The 18,004-nt window shown below is 44.2% G+C and overlaps 1 protein-coding gene across 3 annotated transcripts in view; it reads right to left on the bottom strand.

Moving 5' to 3' along the window:
* Positions 1 to 154: 154 nt before the first annotated feature.
* The window catches only part of LOC129192547 (galactose mutarotase-like), a 29,925-nt gene continuing 12,075 nt past the window's right edge, over positions 155 to 18,004 (bottom strand). Inside the window, exons 7-9 of one of the 3 annotated variants that reach the window (XM_054796691.1) lie at positions 14,620 to 14,770; positions 14,359 to 14,533; positions 155 to 303 (exon numbers count right to left, since the gene is read on the bottom strand). In XM_054796691.1, the coding sequence (XP_054652666.1) occupies positions 280 to 303; positions 14,359 to 14,533; positions 14,620 to 14,770 (350 nt within the window). In that variant the 3' untranslated portion in view covers positions 155 to 279. Of the gene's footprint in view, positions 304 to 1,489; positions 2,576 to 12,586; positions 12,888 to 14,358; positions 14,534 to 14,619; positions 14,771 to 18,004 lie in introns of those variants that run through there. The other 2 variants (XM_054796689.1, XM_054796690.1) reach the window with 2 other exon arrangements.

Genomic DNA, 18,004 nt, shown 5'->3' with positions numbered 1-18,004 from the left:
TCACAGTGGTCTTCACAGCACAGTAGTAGACTCCAGAGTGGCTGACGTTTACGTTCTCCAGCAGCATGTTCACTCTTCTCTGCTCTTTTTCCACGCTCATCTTCAGGGCGCCATTTATCACATTTCCACGTCCAGTGTGGGACATGAGGAAGTGCGGCGCTTGTCCTGGAAGAAGTTTGTACCAGACAAAGTACTCTGCACTAGACATGTCGTTGGCGTAAAAGTACGACAGCATCACCTGACCGCCTTCTGATGTCAACACTTCATCCATCAACGCAGTCAGCTCGTCGCCGCAGACGACACCTGAAAGATGAGATAAGCGTGTTTGGGCGTGTGTGGTGAATGACCTTTCACCTCATCGACTCACCTGCCAGAGAGATGAGAAGCAGCCAACAAGCTGACAGCAACATGATGAATGATCTACCTGCTAACCTCTTCTTTTCACCACACTCAAGCACCACCCCTCATCATGCTGTCATGTGACTCAACCTCTACACTTCCTGTGCTGTGTCCGAATTTTGGACCAGGTCACATGACTGCGAAGTTCCAAGTACAACACTGCACCCTGCTGGCCAGATGTGTACCAGAGTAGAATATATTGTACTTTGTTAAATGATGGCAGACATGGCAACAACGCTCACCACTGGCACGTACGTAGCACTTGCAGGCTGCTATAGGAACCAGAGCTGTGAGGAATGTCCTGTGGTGAGTCACATTACGTTATGAATAATTTTGTGTTTAAACTCTTAATATTTTGTATTTTACAGTGTAATGTATTCCTAACAATGTTGTCAAAGTGCAAAACACATTACCTAACAGCAAACCAAATGAAAATTACAGCAGCCAGAAAGTGAACGTACCACATCCCGGAATTATAGGAAGTAATAATCAGCTCCGGGGAGTTGGTACATTCCTTTTCTGGTGTATCTTTGTAGTGCAAAACACAAAACAAAAAGAAAAACTCATTTCAATTACACTAAGCTAATGTGGCTCACACAGGTACACAATACTTCAGTACCATCTAGTGGTTCATATGTGAATTACACCTCTTATGATGGTCTCAAAAAAATTGATCAATAACATTGACGATCAACATTAATTTGTAGCACAATTATCGCCATAAGGCCTGAGCAACAGACGGCAACTTCAAGCTGCTTCAAGCAAATTGAGGCATTATTTGGAGTGAGCTCACGGACCACCTCCGAAATGAAGGCCAAGTTTCATGAAACGGTGGATGTCAAAGAAAGACAGCGTACCTTGCAAGAAGACACTTCAAGTGCATTAAGCAGCATTAAGCAACAGTTTTCTACAATGCGCAGTAAAGGTTTGCAGGACAGTAAATTTAGTTTCATTACTTTTTGTTTTTAAATCACAAAAACCTAGCATTCTTCCAAGAACAATAAGGAAAGTAATATTTAGAAAGTGCATTATTTCCGTTAGACTGTTGCATATAATTAAAAAACAAACGCCAAGAGGCACATTGTGTATATTGAGATTTATTAAAAAAAACATTTTCTGTTGTCAGATTGATCATGGACCAAAAGTGACACTGTCCTTACAGACAACACAGAATGCTAATGCAATATACATGTTTTGATAAAAGTCAGAACCATTGTGAAATGAGGCACATCAGAGTGGAGGAAAACATGGCCAATTTATAGAATGGCCCTCTGGTGTTCACAACATGAAGAACAGAACAGGCTGCCAAGCAGTCTGCAGCCACTTGTCCAAATAAATAGCTTCAAAAGCATGAGTTTTTATACACTTTGGTTCCAACCAATGCTGCATTTGTCTGTGTGTTGTGTGTCACTGAGATTGATCTGGTGGACGTGTAATTCTTCTTCAAGGCTCCCTTACCCGTTCTCCCCGTGTGTCTAAATTGTCCACACACGAAGGGCGAGTACACCCCTCACATTTCTTCAAATATATTTTATGATATCTTTTCATGGGACAAAACTAAAGAGACACCACTTTGATACAATGTAAAGTAATCAGTGTACAGCTTGAATAGCAGTGTCAATTTGCTGTCCTCTCAAAATAACTCAACACACAACCATTAATGTCTAAACCGCTGGCAACAGAAGTAAATACACTGATAGCAAAAATGTCCAAATTGTGTCTGCATCAATCTTCTTCCACTTATTCAAGGTCGGGTTGATATAAAAAGATATAAAATAGTTGCTAAAATGTCATTTTGTGACATACTGTAGGTGTGAATGTGAGTGTGAATGTTTGTCGATACTGTACGTGCCCTGTGATTGACTTGTCGACTAGTCCTGGGTGTTCCCCACCCAAAGTTCAGCTGGGACAGGCTCCAGCTAACCCGTAACATTAATGAGGACACATTAAAGTGGTACAGAAAATGGGTGGAAAATGGATGACAACTTCATATTTTTATAATTTTGTCTTAGGAAGTGCAATGGAATGTACTTAAGCGATGTAGATAAGATTAAGCGATGTAGGTTATGTTAGGGTCCTCAAAACTGGTCAATCAGCAATCCGCAGAAGTGAATGTGAAAGAAGTCAGGTGTCGATATTCCTCGCCTGGACGCAGAAGACAGTCAGGAAATGAAGCCTAAAGACAAACACAAAGTTGCGTTCATTTTCTTTTTCTTTTTTTTTTTTTTAAACAGAATATTCACATATTTTTGAGGTTTTTAAAAGACCACTTTTCCATGCAGGGGGTGCGATTAAGGATCTACTGTTGCTTTATGTCAATGTGTATGTTTTGGCACTAGACAGTAGAAATTGGATACCATCTACTGTATAAGCTCTCAGGACGCAAACACACACACCCAACTGTAAATCAAATTCTGGCTTGAGACCTACAAGTGTTGATATTGGACTGAAAGTGTAATAACAATTATATAAGAGTATATATACAGTCGTCCCTCGTTTATTAATTGGTTCCAGACCCGACCACGATAAACTAATTTCCACGATATAGGATTCAATTTTAATAAATTGAATATTTTCAGAGCACAGAGAAACGGTTTATGGCTTTCTCAAAACAGCTTTTAACATTATTAGATCCCTGTAGACATGAAATAACACACCTTTACATTCCTATTATTCATTGTTTACACCACATTGCACTCTTATGCTGCAGCGACATGCGGCGGCCGCTAGCTAGCAAGCTAACCAGTAGGCCTCTAATTTATTTCATCTAAACTTAAGAAGCCAAAAAAAACCCCACTTCCACATAGAAAGGGTGAAGAACGTTTTTTCACTCTATCATGTCAAACATGCCATGGCTGACTTCATGCAGTGTTAAAAGGGTCCTTGACACGATTCATCCACTTTGCTTAAATATGTTATATATTGTTTGATTTTTTAAAATGAAAAGCAAATTGGCAAAAATTGCATTTGTAGTCCTTGGCGTGACCTATGAGGAACTGGCTCGCAGCTCAGCCTCATGTCCAGAAGTGACATCATCATGGTGACACCTCTCAGCTAAAGCAGAGTAATGTCAAATGTCATGCCAAAATGTTGTGTTGCTGGATATTCCCAGTATCTCAGTGATACCGTATGTTTGTTTACTTTTTCCAAAAGAGGGGGGTTTAAGACAGCAATGGACAAAGCAAGTGCAGAGAACAAGAGACAGATGGACGCCCAGCTTGAGTTTTGTCCTTTGCAGTGATGATTTCACTGCTTTGAAGGAACACCTTTACAAGAAACATTTAGCTTCCGAGCATGGTATAAACGCAGTTTGAAAAAGGATGCTATTCCCCTGGTACACAGGACAAAAACAAGACAATGAAGAACGACCACAACATCAAAGTTGGCACAAGAGAGTGGGTTATGTCCCATCCATCCATTTTCTATACTGCTTCTCCTCTTTAGGGTCCCAGCTGACGTCGGGCGACAGGCGGGGTACACCCTGGACTGGTCGCCAGCCAATCGCAGGGCACATATAGACAAACAACCAGTCACACTCACATTCATACCTATGGACAATTTAGAATCGCCAATTAACCTAACATGCATGTTTTTGGAATGTGGGAGGAAACCGGGAGGAGTACCCGGAGAAAACCCACGCGAGGAGAACATGCAAACTCCACACAGAGATGCCCAGGGGAGAATCCCAGGTCTTCCCGACCTCCAGACTGTTACTGTGTTGGCCAACATTAACCACTAGACCACCGTGGGGCCCTGGGTCATGTCTTGTTTACATAATGTCTTCTAAACACTATTCCACAATAGCGACAAGGCTGAAAAGCATTATAAATGTTATATAAATAACTTTTGACAGGGATATGTTTACTGTATGAGGCGGGTGCGAACATTTATCCTCGACGTGCGGGTACATACACAATCAAACGGGCTATAAAACGCCTTACACTCAATAAGAAATCCAATTTCAAACAATAACTGAAAGATAAGCACCTCCAGAGTAATTTACTCTTACCATTCTGTGTTTTGAAGGCGACCCATATTATTCTCCATGCCTTAAGGCTTAAGTCCATGTTCTGCAAGTTCTCTATTGCATCTCCAAATATTTCTTCCGCCTGGAAAACTATTGACACATCGCTCAAATCTTCACTATAATCACTGTAACATCCTCCGTCTCCTACATCACTCTGTTTTTTTACCTGAGCGATATGACCCTGACGGCGTCACTTCCAGAAATGAGGCTGAACTGCGAGAGCTAGTTCGTATGACTGGAGCCATAAATACAAATATAAATATAAATATAATTTTTGCGAATTTACCGTTTGCTTTAAAAAAAAAATCTAATAATGTAAAACACAATTACAAACAATATATAACATATTTAAGCAAAGTTGATTAATAATGTCAGGGACCCTTTAAGGTAATGTAATGTAAGATAATGTCTCAATGTTTTTTTGTTCCCCCCCTTTCCTGTCCAGCCTTTAAAGCAGATAGAATTGTAGATCTAAATGCCGTCAAGTGCTCAACAGATTTACTCTGCCAGGGAGAAGTGTGATATACACTTCCCCTGTCATACAAAATTTATTTGACTTTGATGCTTGTTATAAAGCAAATTTGGAGCGACCGGACCGGAGCAGGAGGGGACAGAGAAGAAGAGAAAAGGAAACGGGGGGGGGGGGGGGGGGGGGGGGGGGGATGAGAGGGGGACAACAAAAAAAAAAAAACAAAGAGAGACAAGAGACAAGGACAACAGCAGCAACAACAACAATTGTGATAGAACAACAGAAACATGCAGGACAACATCAGCAAATAAATGTCTGTGACAACTATAAAGACGAACAAGGACATAAGGACAAAACAATATCAACAACCACAATGACAAAGCTGTCAATGACAATCACACATAATAGCAGTCATGAAATGATGAACTATGATAGTGATCACAATGACAATACTGCATTGAAACAGTCACACATAATAGTAGTCATGAAATGATGAACTATGATAGTGATCACAATGACAATACTGCATTGAAACAGTCACACATAATAGCAGTCATGAAATGATGAACTATGATAGTGATCACAATGATAATACTGCATTGAAACAGTCACACATAATTGTAGTAATGAAATGATTATCCATGATCGTGAACAGAATGAAAATTACTGTAATGCACATCATTGTAAAAAAAAACAAAAAAAAAAACTATAGTCATACTGCTGATATCACCGTCGCTGTAATAAAACCAACAACATAATAACACCCTGGTTAACTCAGTGAGTAATGTGGGGAAGTACGTATGTACTGTGAGTGTGCATATGTACAGGTATCTCTGTATGTGAGGAAGACTTCATGTATATAAAGGTGCAAGAATGTGTGGGCGTGTAATTGTCACTGAGAATGCATGAAAGGAAAGGGGCCGCCTTCCACCTCCCAGAGAGCCCCGCCCCAAATAGCCAGGCCGGGCCCCGGCCGCCAGAAGGCCACCAGGCCCACAGGGGCAGGCAGCACAAAGATCAGTGACCCAAGAGCCAGCCCAGAGAGACCCCGCCAAGGACAGGGCGCCGGCGGGCCGGAAGACTGCCAACCCCTGAGACCAGCGAGAGATCACACCCCACAAAGGCAGACGGATAGCGGGGGCCACAAACCGGCAGGCCCAGAGACGCCTCCACAACCGGAAAGAAGACCGCCCGCGCCGGAAGCGCCAGATCCCGCCCACCGCCACCCCCACCCCCACCCCCAGGGAGCGGAGCCCAGCCCGCCCCGGGCCAACCCCCGCCCGACCCCCGACACAGGGCCGCCCCGCCAAGGGATGCAGGAGGCACACCCCCCACCCACCCGGCGGAGGCACGGGCGGCAGAGATGTATCACCCAGCACCCGACCCCACGGAGCAAACCCCTGTATGCCCCCCCCCAAAAATAAATAACTAAAATAAATAAATAAATAAATAAAAGTACATACACGCACGCACATACACACTCCTACGCACCCACATGCACGCACATATATACTCCTACGCATATACACACCCCTACGCGCACGCACATACACACTCCTACGCACTCAAGCGCGCACACACATGCCAAACACGCACACACAGTGGTCGACTGCCCGACACCCGGAAGCCCCACCCTATCCCCCGTTGGTAACCCTAGGAGCAGCGGAGCCGGGGACCCCGGGGTCCCAGACATACGATCCAGAACCCAGGCGCGGAGAGCAGGAGGACACCAGGCCACACCCTCCCAACGGTAGGACGCCGCCAGCAAGGCAGACAGGGGAGCCAGCGAGGAGGAAAGCGGGAAACTGAGCAGGCAGGCGGGAAAACGGGCGAGCAGCCAGGCGAACCACCACACAGCGCCAACCGACACCCGCGGGCCAGCAAACCCCGAAGAGGGAGCGGGAGCACCACACCCCAAGCCGCAGGGAGGCCAAGCACCAGAGCCGAGAAGGCGAGACCAGCAGCAGACCAGCCGACGGCCCCCACAAACCACCAGAAGCCAGACCAGCCACATGCCACCAGAGCCGACAGGAGCCCCACCCCCGACAAGCCCACAGACAGACCGGGGGAGGCGAGGACACAGACAGCGGCCCGGCAGAGCACAAAGCGCAACGGCGACAAACGCCCAAGTGCCCGGCAGAGCACAACCCCCCCCCAGCGGGCCCGGCCCCAGGGCACCCGCCCCCCCCCACCCAGACCCCGCCACCCAGGCCCACAGTACCCGCAAGCATGACCAAGCCCCAACCCACCAGCGGGCCCGGCGCCCCAGCAGCCGCCACAGTGCAGTAACCACCAGCCGCCGCAGCGGCACACGGGCCACCCACAGCACTGGCACCGCCCCCCGGAGACCGCCGAACCCGCCCCAAGAGCGCAGAGGCGCCCGCAGCACGTGTCAGTCCAGGGGAAGCACCGCAAGCCGCCCCCCCCCCGGCGCAAGCCCCGGCATCAACAGGCCCCAGAGGGCCACCCCAGGGAAGGGCAGGTGAACCAGACAATCACGCCCGACCGTAGGCCACCCCCCAAGGTCCTATATATACAGTATGTGAGGTGGTGCAGTGGCACAGGAAGGACGGGGGCCCCACACCCCAACGCCGCCCAAACCGAGCAGGGGGGGGGACCAAGGACACATGACCGACCGGCCGCCCACCACAGCCCCGGCTCGGGCGAGCCACAGGCCGCAGGACACACCACAGGCCCTACCCGGCCCGCCAGGATGCCCAGTCTGGCCCACCCAACCCCCTAGAGGCGATACCCCTAGCGCCCCCCAACACCGGAGCCCCACCGGAGGTAGCGTCCACAGCGCCACCCCCAAACACCACGGACCAACCACACGCCCCAAGGCAGATCCGACCGCCACCAGGACAGCGGGAACCGCCACAGGCTCTGGAGGCTAACGGGCAGCTCCCACCTATCACACATACACCACACACATAAATCGGTAAAATAAAATAAAATAAATAAATAAAATAATTAAAAATAAATAAATAAAAAGGGGCAACCCAAACCACCCTCCCACCCAGGGGAGATAGCTCCGCGGGGGCAGCTGGGCCCTGGCACCCGCGCCCCCACCAGGGGAAGAGGACGGCCCCCACACCCCACACCGGACGACCCCACGCGGTAGCCGAGCAGGAGGGCCCAGGGCAGACCCCGCCCCACCCCAAGAGGCAAAGGAGGCGAGGGAGAGCCAGCGCCACTAGCCGCACACGGGCCCCCCCCCCAGCAGCAGTAGGCGCCCGGCACCCGCAGGATGCAGCACCCCGCCCACCCACCTGCAGCACCCCCTGCTTGAAAGTAGAATATATAATTTAGATAATGTTTTAGGGGCAGATATTTAAAAAAAATGGTCAATAGTGGTATTGCTTTCCCATGATACAGTCCTGAAACTTGCTTTAATTATGGATTTAATTTGTATGTATTCAAGAGATTTGTTATGATTTATTCCATACTGTGTAACAAGGTCGTTAAATGAGATAAAGCTGTTTCCTATAATTATATTTTTCATACAATTTATTCCTTTTTCGTGCCATTTTGGGAAATTTAATGGTTTCCTTTTAAGCAAGATGTCAGGATTATTCCAGACGGGAGTGTATTGGCAAGGAGTGAGCGAGAATTTTGTTATTTTTAAAAATTCCCACCAAGCTGTCAGAGTGGTGCTTATATTTATACTTTTAAAACAATTATTTTTCCGGAGGATTTGGCTAATGAAGGGCAGGTTACAAATTGGGATTTCGTGGCTAAGTGATTGTTCGATGTCTAGCCATAAATAATCCAATGGGTTAGGGTTGATCCATTTTAAGATATACTGTAACCTGTTTGCAAGGAAGTAGTTTGAGAAGTTTGGGAGTTCTAAGCCCCCATATTCTTTAGATTTTTGTAACGTTTTGAGACTTATTTGTGCTGGCTTATTTTTCCAAAGAAATTTATTTATATATGAATCTAATGACTTGAACCAAATTATAGATGGTTTGGTGGGGATCATGGAAAATAGATAATTAACCTTTGGTATAATCATCATTTTCACGGTGGCTACTCTGCCTGTAAGTGAGATGGGTAAGGTTCTCCAACGTGCAAGATCATCCTCTATTGACTTCAATAGTGGAGTATAATTCAAGCGGATTCGGTCTGACAGGTTGGAGGAAATGTTAATACCCAAATACTTAATGTTCAATGTCTCAATGTTTTGTCATTGCTGCCACCTCGTGACCACCTAAATATCAGTTGTATTTCCATATTGTATATTTTGACGAAAAATAGACCAAAGCCTATCAAGAAAAAATGACCGTGTATTAATTTTAATTTCTGAAAAAGTCTGATATAGCTGGGAATGATAATCAAACCATGATATTGCGAGGGATGACTGTATATACATACATACACACATATATACACACACACACACACACACACACACAAATACTGCTCCAAAAAATTAGAGAAACACTTCGAAAACACATCAGATCTAAACTGGGGGGAAAATGATCTTGAATATCTTTCCTGATAATAAGTGGGTGATGTATTAGTAACAAAATGATGCCACATCATTTGATAGAAATGAAAATGATCACCCTATAGAGGGGGGAAATCAAAGACACCCCAAAAATGAATGTGAAAAAATGCAGCAGCACACTGGTCCATTTTGTTAAAATGTCATTGTAGGAACTCAAAATGATTCTCAGTCGTTTGTGTGGCCCCCACGTGCTTGTACGCATGCCTGACAATGTCGGGGCATGCTCCTAATGAGACTACGGATGGTGTCTGGGGGATCTCCTCCCAGATCTGGACCAGGGCATCACTGAGGTACCTGGTCGCATGGAGGAGATTCCAGGAGACAGGTAGTTACTCCAGGAGAGCTGGACAGGGCCGTAGAAGGTCCTTCAACCCTCAGCAGGATCGGTATCTGCTCCTTTGTGCAAGGAGGAACAGGATGAGCACTGCCAGAGCCCTACAAAATGACCTCCAGCAGGCCACTGGTGTGACACACACACCCACTTATTATCAGGACAGATATTTTCCCCCCGTTTAGATCTGATGTGTTTTCGAAGTGTTCCTTTAATTTTTATACACATATACGTATATGTACATATATATATATATATACACACACACACACACACACATATATATATATATATATATATATATACATATATAAATATATATATATATACACAGTATATATATATATATGTATATATACAGTATATATATATATATATATATATATATATACACAGTATATATATATATATGTATATATACAGTATATATATATATATATATATATATATATACACAGTATATATATATATATATATATATATACAGTATATATATATATATATATATATATACTGTATATACTGTACACACACACACACACATATATACATATTTATACATACATACACGCACACACACACACACACACGCGCACCCCCCCCCCCCCCCCCCCACACACACACACACACACATACACTGCTCACAAAAATTAAAGGAACACTTTTTTTATTGGGCCTGGCATGAATTGAATTAAACCTGTCTGATAATTTTCTGGTTGGTTAAGCAGCTGAGGGCCTCGTTGATAAATTTCAGCTGTATTGGTGTTCATGGAATTAACAACAGGTGCACTTCAGTGGCAACAATTAGAAAACCCTCAAAACAGGACTGGTTTTACATGTGAAGGTCATTTCAAGTTTCTCCCTCTTGATCTTTTTTGTCTGGTTTTCCACTCGTGCTGATTTTGGCTTGTGTAATTATCTTTACTGGCAGTATGAGGCGATTCCTTAACCCTACAGAATTTGCACAGGTTGTTCAACTTCTCCAGAATGGCACATCCACACGTGCTGCAGCAAGAAGGTTTAATGTGTCTCCCAGCACAATCTCCAGAACATGGAGGAGATTCCAGGAGACAGGTAGTTACTCCAGGAGAGCTGGACAGGGCCGTAGAAGTTCCTCAACCCCTCAGCAGGACCGATACCTGCTCTTTTGTGCAAGGCGGAACAGGCTGAGCACTGCTCGTGCCCTACAGAATGACCTCAAGAGGGCCACTGGTGTGAATGTCTCTACCCAAACAATCAGGAACAGACTTCATGAAGGTGGCCTGAGGGCCCGATGTCCTGTAGTGGGCCCTGTGCTCACTGCCCAGCACCGTGGAGCTCGACTGTCATTTGCTCAAGAACACCAGAATTGGCAAGTCCGCCACTGGCGCCCTGTACTTTTCACAGACGAGAGCAGGTTCACCCTGAGCACCTGTGATAGACGTGAAAGAGTCTGGAGAAGACAAGGAGAACGTTATGCTGCCTGCAACGGTTTGGTGGTGGGTCAGTGATGGTCTGGGGAGGCATATCCATGGAGGGACGCACAGACTTCTACTGCCTACGAAATGGTGCTCTGACTGCCATAAGGTATCAAGATGAAATCCTTGAACCCATTGTCAGACCCTACGCTGGTGCAGTAGGTCCTGGTTTCCTCCTAATGCACGACAATGCCCAGCCTCACGTGGCAAGAGTATGCAGGCAGTACCTGGAGGATGAAGGAATTGAAACAACTGAATGGCCTTCACGATCCCATGACTTAAACCCAATAGAACATGTCTGGAACATTATGTTTTGGTCCATTAGGCGCTGCCAGGTTGCTCCTCAGACTGTACAACAGCTCAGGGATGCCCTCACACAGATCTGGGAGGAAATGCCACAAGACACCATCCGTCGTCTCATTAGGAGCATGCCGCGACATTGTCAAGCATGCATACAAGCTCGTGGGGGCCACACAAGATACTGAAAAACATTTTGAGTTGCAGAAATTAAGTTTTGGAAAAAATGGACTAGCCTGCCACATCTTCATTTCACTCTGATTTTAATGGTGTCTGCACAATTGAGCCCTCTGTAGGCTGAAAACTTATTTCCATTAAAAGACTTGGCATCCTTTTGTTCCTAAGACACTGCCCTGTCGTTATTTGTATAGATATCCAACTTCATATTGAGATCTGATGTATCTAATGTGTTTCTTTAAAGTGCTCCTTTTTAACTTTTGTGAGCAGTATATAAATATATATATATATATATATATATATATAAATATATATATATATATATATATATATATATATATATATATATATATATATATATATATATATATATATATATATACAGTCAAACCTGTCTTAGCGGCCACCTTTATAGAACGGCCACCTGCCTATAACGGCCACTGAAAAATCCCCCACAGCGAATTTACATGTCATAGACCCTGTGTATAGCAGTCACCTGTCCAACGCGGCCAGCGGCCACCCATTTTGTCTCCCTTGGTCAATATCTGACTGCATATAGCGGCCAAATTACCAACTCAAGTAGAAGCTTCATGCACGAAAAAGTTTCGTTTTTCCATCAATGAAGCCGTCGTGTGTAGACTTTAATTACTGAGTCCTAGCTCAGTCACAATCATTCACAAGATCCACACAAACTGTCAGTTGTTCCACATAAAAAAGCCGTCTTCTTTTGAGCTTGCTATTTCCTGGTCAAACATGTAACTTTTAAGAGCATTTGCACCAAAACATTACCGCAAATTAGGCTGGCAACAGGACGTGCTCCCAGCGACGCTACAATAATAAAAAAAAAAACATACACTAGTATGCATGCGGCAGCGGGAGCAAAACTGAGTTCGGTTGTACTTAATTGAAGTATTTTAGAATGTACTCATTTATTTTTGATCAATCCTCATCCACAAATCCATCAAAGTCCTCATCTTCTGTATTCAACACAAAAAAGCCGTCTTCTTTTCCGTTCGCTACTAGTCTGTTAACTTGTCAGTGTTATTCAGCTCCGAAGCAAAGAAGGAAACTTCTCCTGTTTCTTCTGCCAACTTTATTTATTGAACACAGCCACCAGACAGCAGCTCAGAACACACACACATCTCTCAGCATCGTCTCTCCTTCCTGCTTGCCCACAAGGCAAAGGTTAAACAAGCCCCACGACATAGCTGTCCAGCCAATGCCTGTAAGAAATGACACCGTTTATTTCCTGGTGTGCACTTGAGTGTGTGTCAATACTGTAATGCCGCTTGTTGTGGGGAAGGAGAGACTCACGTCGCCGATGCACTTTAATGGCTTTATTAACAGCAGAGAACACTGCAGGACTTTACATCCACGCCAACATAAACACACTTCCCAACTCTCTCGAAATTCACAGCTAGCACTGAGCCTAGCTCTCCTGCTCGGGACGCCCACAATCACATCCCGTCACTTCCTGATGAACTAAAGCTGTAATGACACTCTGCCGTATAAAAAGTAAAATATTAAAAACAAGCGTAAGACATTACTAGCACAGCTTTGTTCTGTGGGTCGTGGATATATTCTATCAGTTATTAAGCCTCTAGCTTCCTTTTAGTAAGTAAAAACCTTGGCTATGATTGCACTACATTGTCATGTAGACCTACAAAGTACACTTGGAAGAACAAGAGGTGAATAAATGTATTGCAACTGATGTGAAACTGATGAGGGGTAGGATTAAATAAGCTTTGCTTCTTCCTACTCCTTTTTGGACATGCAAAATTGTGAATTGTACTATGTGATGTGCTACTGTTTGACTCATGCATGTTCAGGATTAAAACCATGAACCATGATAATAACAAGCCTAGTAGTGCTGTACAACTTTTATCCGCAGTCCGCAGTGCCCTCTACTGGTCAACATTGTTATTATTATTTTTTCCCCTCTACTGGTCAACATTCAAACTGGATGCCAACCTGTCTATAGAGGCCACCTGTCTATAGCGGCCACTAGAGGGAGTCTGCAAAAGTTTGACTGTATATACACACACACACACACACACACACACACATATATATACACGCACACACACACACACATATATATATATATATACACACACACACACATATATATATATATACACATACACACATATATACATATATACACATACACACATACATACATACATATATACATACACACATACATACATACACACACACACATATATACACATATATATATATATATATATATACACACATATACACACACATATATATACACACACACACATATACACACACATATACACACACATACACATATATATATATATATACAGTATATATATATATATATGTACACATATATGTGTGTATATATGTGTGTATGTGTATATATATATATACATATATGTGTATGTGTATATATATATATATACACATATATGTGTGTGTATGTGTATATATATATATATATATACACACATATATGTGTGTGTATGTGTGTATATATATATATACATATATGTGTGTGTATATATATATATACACACACACACACACACACACACACACACACACACACACACACACACACACAGTATATATTATCCAGCTTCATTATTGCATAAAAAAACAATACTGTTAAGTTTAATAACTCAGTTTATCACTTCTGGATGATTATCATACCTGGTTGATAGCATCAGGCCAATTTTGAGTCTCCAAACAGAAGGCGCAGTGCTTTCTATATTTAACGCCACCCTTTCCTGTTATTGTGCCATCCAAGACGTTTGCGGTATAGAACTGGACTCCTGGTTGGCTGGTGGAAACCTCCAGAATACGGCCGCTGGCTGAGTGATAAACTCTGAAATGACAAGATGTGACTCAAGAAAAGACAAGGAAAGAACAAGTGTTAAGTACTGTATGTAAACTGAAAACCATTAAACTAACCTAGCAACAAGTCTCTCGGTCCATGGGTCTCCAGGTGATGACAAACAAAAGGTGTGGTCAAATCCTCCACCTCGAACTTCCTTAAGCCGAGGACCAATCAGAACAGGCTTTCTGAAGTCAAAAGGTGAGCCACCCACTGTCTTCACCTCTCCTGTGTGAACAAACATTGATTTGTTCATTAAATCTCAAATGAAAAAAAATGGTACATTGATAAAGATGATACACAGATGGAAAAGCACTGCTCGCAAAGATGATACACAGATGGAAAAGCACTGCTCGCAGGACCTTGAGCTGCTTATGGTAAAATGCAGACCTTTTTATTTGCCTCGTGAGTTTTGCATTGTGTATTTAACTGCCGTTTACATTCCACCACGAGCTAACACCGCTAACGCACTGGGCCTCCTGCATGACATCATTGATAAACACGAGACCAAACACCTGGACGCTGTATTCATTATATCTGGCGATTTCAAACACTGCAACCTCAGGACTGTTCTCCCCAAATAATACCAGCATGTAAGCTTTCCCACGAGAGAAAATAGCATCCTGGACCAAGTCTACAGCGACATGAAAGGTGCTCTGAAGGCTGTTCCAAGACCCCACTTTGGAAAGGCCGACCACATCTCCATATTCCTTTATCCAACATACAGACAACTTCTCAAGCAAGCTCCCCCTGTAAGTACAGCAATTAAAGTGTGGAATGAAGAAACTGATCAAGTACTTCAGGACTGCTTTGGTTGCACAAACTGGGATGTGTTTAAAACTGCAGCGGGGAGGGAATTGTACTGTTGATTTGGATGAATATGCTTCCGCTGTTACTGGCTACATTAGCACATGCATAGAGACTGTTACCACCACCAAGTATTTCAGAAATTACCGTAATCAAAAACCTTGGATGAACTGTGATGTAAAGGCTAAGCTACGTGCTCGTTCGACTGCATTTGTCACGGGCACCGCTGAGGACTACAAAAAGGCCAGATATGACCTGAGGAGGTCCATACGAGAGGCCAAAAGACAGTACAGACAGAAGCTGGAGGGCTACTATTCCACCTCAGACCCTCGGCGCATGTGGGCGGGGCTCCAGCACATCACAGACTATCGACAGCGGAGTAGCGTAGCCACATCCAGCCAAACCACACTTCCAGATGAGCTGAATGAGTTCTATGCCCGCTTTGACACCCAAACTCCTGATGAGCAGAGAGGGTGGCTGGACTTGGGGAGCACACAGGACTCACCTCTCATGGTGACATCAGCTGATGTGCGCAGGGTTCTGAACAAAACAAACCCACAAAAAGCAGCAGGCCCAAACAACATCTCAGGCCGTGCACTTCGGGTTTGCTCATCAGAGCTAGCTGATGTGCTTGCTGACATATTTAACCTGTCGCTTGCACAAGCATCTGTACCGACCTGCTTTAAGTCCACCACCATAGTGCCCGTACCCAAGAAGAGCAACGTGGCCTGCTTAAATGACTATCGCCCTATAGCACTCACTCCTATTGTAATGAAGTGCTTTGAAAGAATAGTCATGACCCACATCAAAAAGAGCATCCCGGCGGCAACTGTGGACCCTCTACAGTTTGCATATCGCCAGAACCGGTCCACGGATGATGCAGTCAACACTGCCATCCACACAGCCCTTTCTCACCTACAGGGCCAGGACACATACGTCAGAATGCTATTTATAGACTATAGCGCTGCTTTTAATACAGTCAGCCCACACAAACTCACAAATAAGCTCCTCACACTTGGCCTGTCACCCCCCCTCTGTAACTGGGTGTTTAACTTTCTAACAGGCAGGCCCCAGTCAGTCAGAGTCCACAATCGCACATCCAGCTCAAGAATTGTGAGCACTGGGACCCCACAGGGGTGTGTGCGCTGAGTCCACTCCTCTACACGCTCTTCACCTACGATTGCGTGGCCTCCCAGAACAACACCAGCATCATTAAATTTGCGGATGACACTACAGTCATCGGACTGATCACTGGTGGTGTTGAAACATCATACAGAAGAAAGGTGGCGGACCTCATAGCTTGGTGTCGTGATAACAATCTCCTTCTCAATACAGATAAGACTAAAGAGATGATCATCGACCCAAGAACAAGGGAAAAGGAGCCGCATAGACCCCTGTTTATTGATGAGACTGGGGTGGAGAGGGTGAAAACCTTCAAGTTCCTTGGCACACGCATCCGCGAGGACCTCACCTGGTCTCACAAAACCCAACAAATTATGAAGAAGTCCCAAAGGAGACTGTACTTCCTGAGAAGACTGAGGAAATTTGGCATGCCCACCAAAATCCTTAGTTGCTTCTACAGATGCACCATCGAAAGTGTCCTTACTGCCTCCATCACTGTTTGGTATGGTAACTGTACAACACGTGATAGGAAGGCACTCCAGCGGGTGATCAAGACCTCACAGAACATTGTTGGGGCAGCCCTCCCTCACTGCAAGACATTTATAAATCTAGAGTCCTACGCAGAACACACAACCTCATCAAGGACAGCACACATCCACAACAGTCATTATTCACACTCCTACCGTCAGGCAGACGCTACAGGAGTTTGAAGTCCATGACCACAAGGCTGGCGAACAGCTTTTACCAACAGGCCATCAGACTGCTCAACGAAGCACTCACACACGCCGCACGCAACACACGCACACACTGATAGCACTTTATTTATTTGTATTCTTTATCTGTATTGATGTCTCTTCTGTTGTTGTTGCTTAATTTATTGGTATGTTACTTATGTTCTTATTCGTTTTCTTGTGTTTTCTTTCTTTTCTTCGGAGAATGAACAGAATAAGAATTTTATTGCATAGTATAACTGCCTGTTTTTTTATGCATATGACAATAAAACTCTTGAATCTTGAACACATACAGTGGTGTGAAAACGTGTTTGTCCCCTTCCTGATTTCAAATTTTTTTGCATGTTTGTCACACTTAAATGTTTCAGATTATCGAACAAATTTATATATTAGTCAATGACAACACAACTGAGCACAAAATGCAATTTAAAAATTAAAGTTTTTATTATTAAGGGAGGAAAACGCTACACTACATGGCCCTGTGTGAAGCAGTGATTGCTCAATCTCAATAGGATTAAGGTCAGAACTTTAACTAGGCCACTCCAAAGTCTTCATTTTGTTTTTCTTCAGCCATTCAGAGGTGGACTTGCTGGTGTGTTTTGGATCATTATCCCGCTGCAGAATCCAAATTAGCTTCAGCTTGAAGTCACCAACAGATGGTGGGACATTCTCCTTCAGAATTTTTTTTTTTTGGTAGACAGACTTCATGGTTCCATTTATAACAGCAAGTCTTTAAGGTCTTGGAAGCAGCAAAACCATCCCAGACCATCCCACTACCACCACCATATTTTACTGTTGGTAT

Source organism: Dunckerocampus dactyliophorus, chromosome 13, assembly GCF_027744805.1.
Source record: "Dunckerocampus dactyliophorus isolate RoL2022-P2 chromosome 13, RoL_Ddac_1.1, whole genome shotgun sequence".
Taxonomy (NCBI): domain Eukaryota; kingdom Metazoa; phylum Chordata; class Actinopteri; order Syngnathiformes; family Syngnathidae; genus Dunckerocampus; species Dunckerocampus dactyliophorus.
The sequence above is the reverse complement of the archived record's forward strand: the minus strand, read 5'-3'. Positions and strand labels throughout refer to the sequence as shown.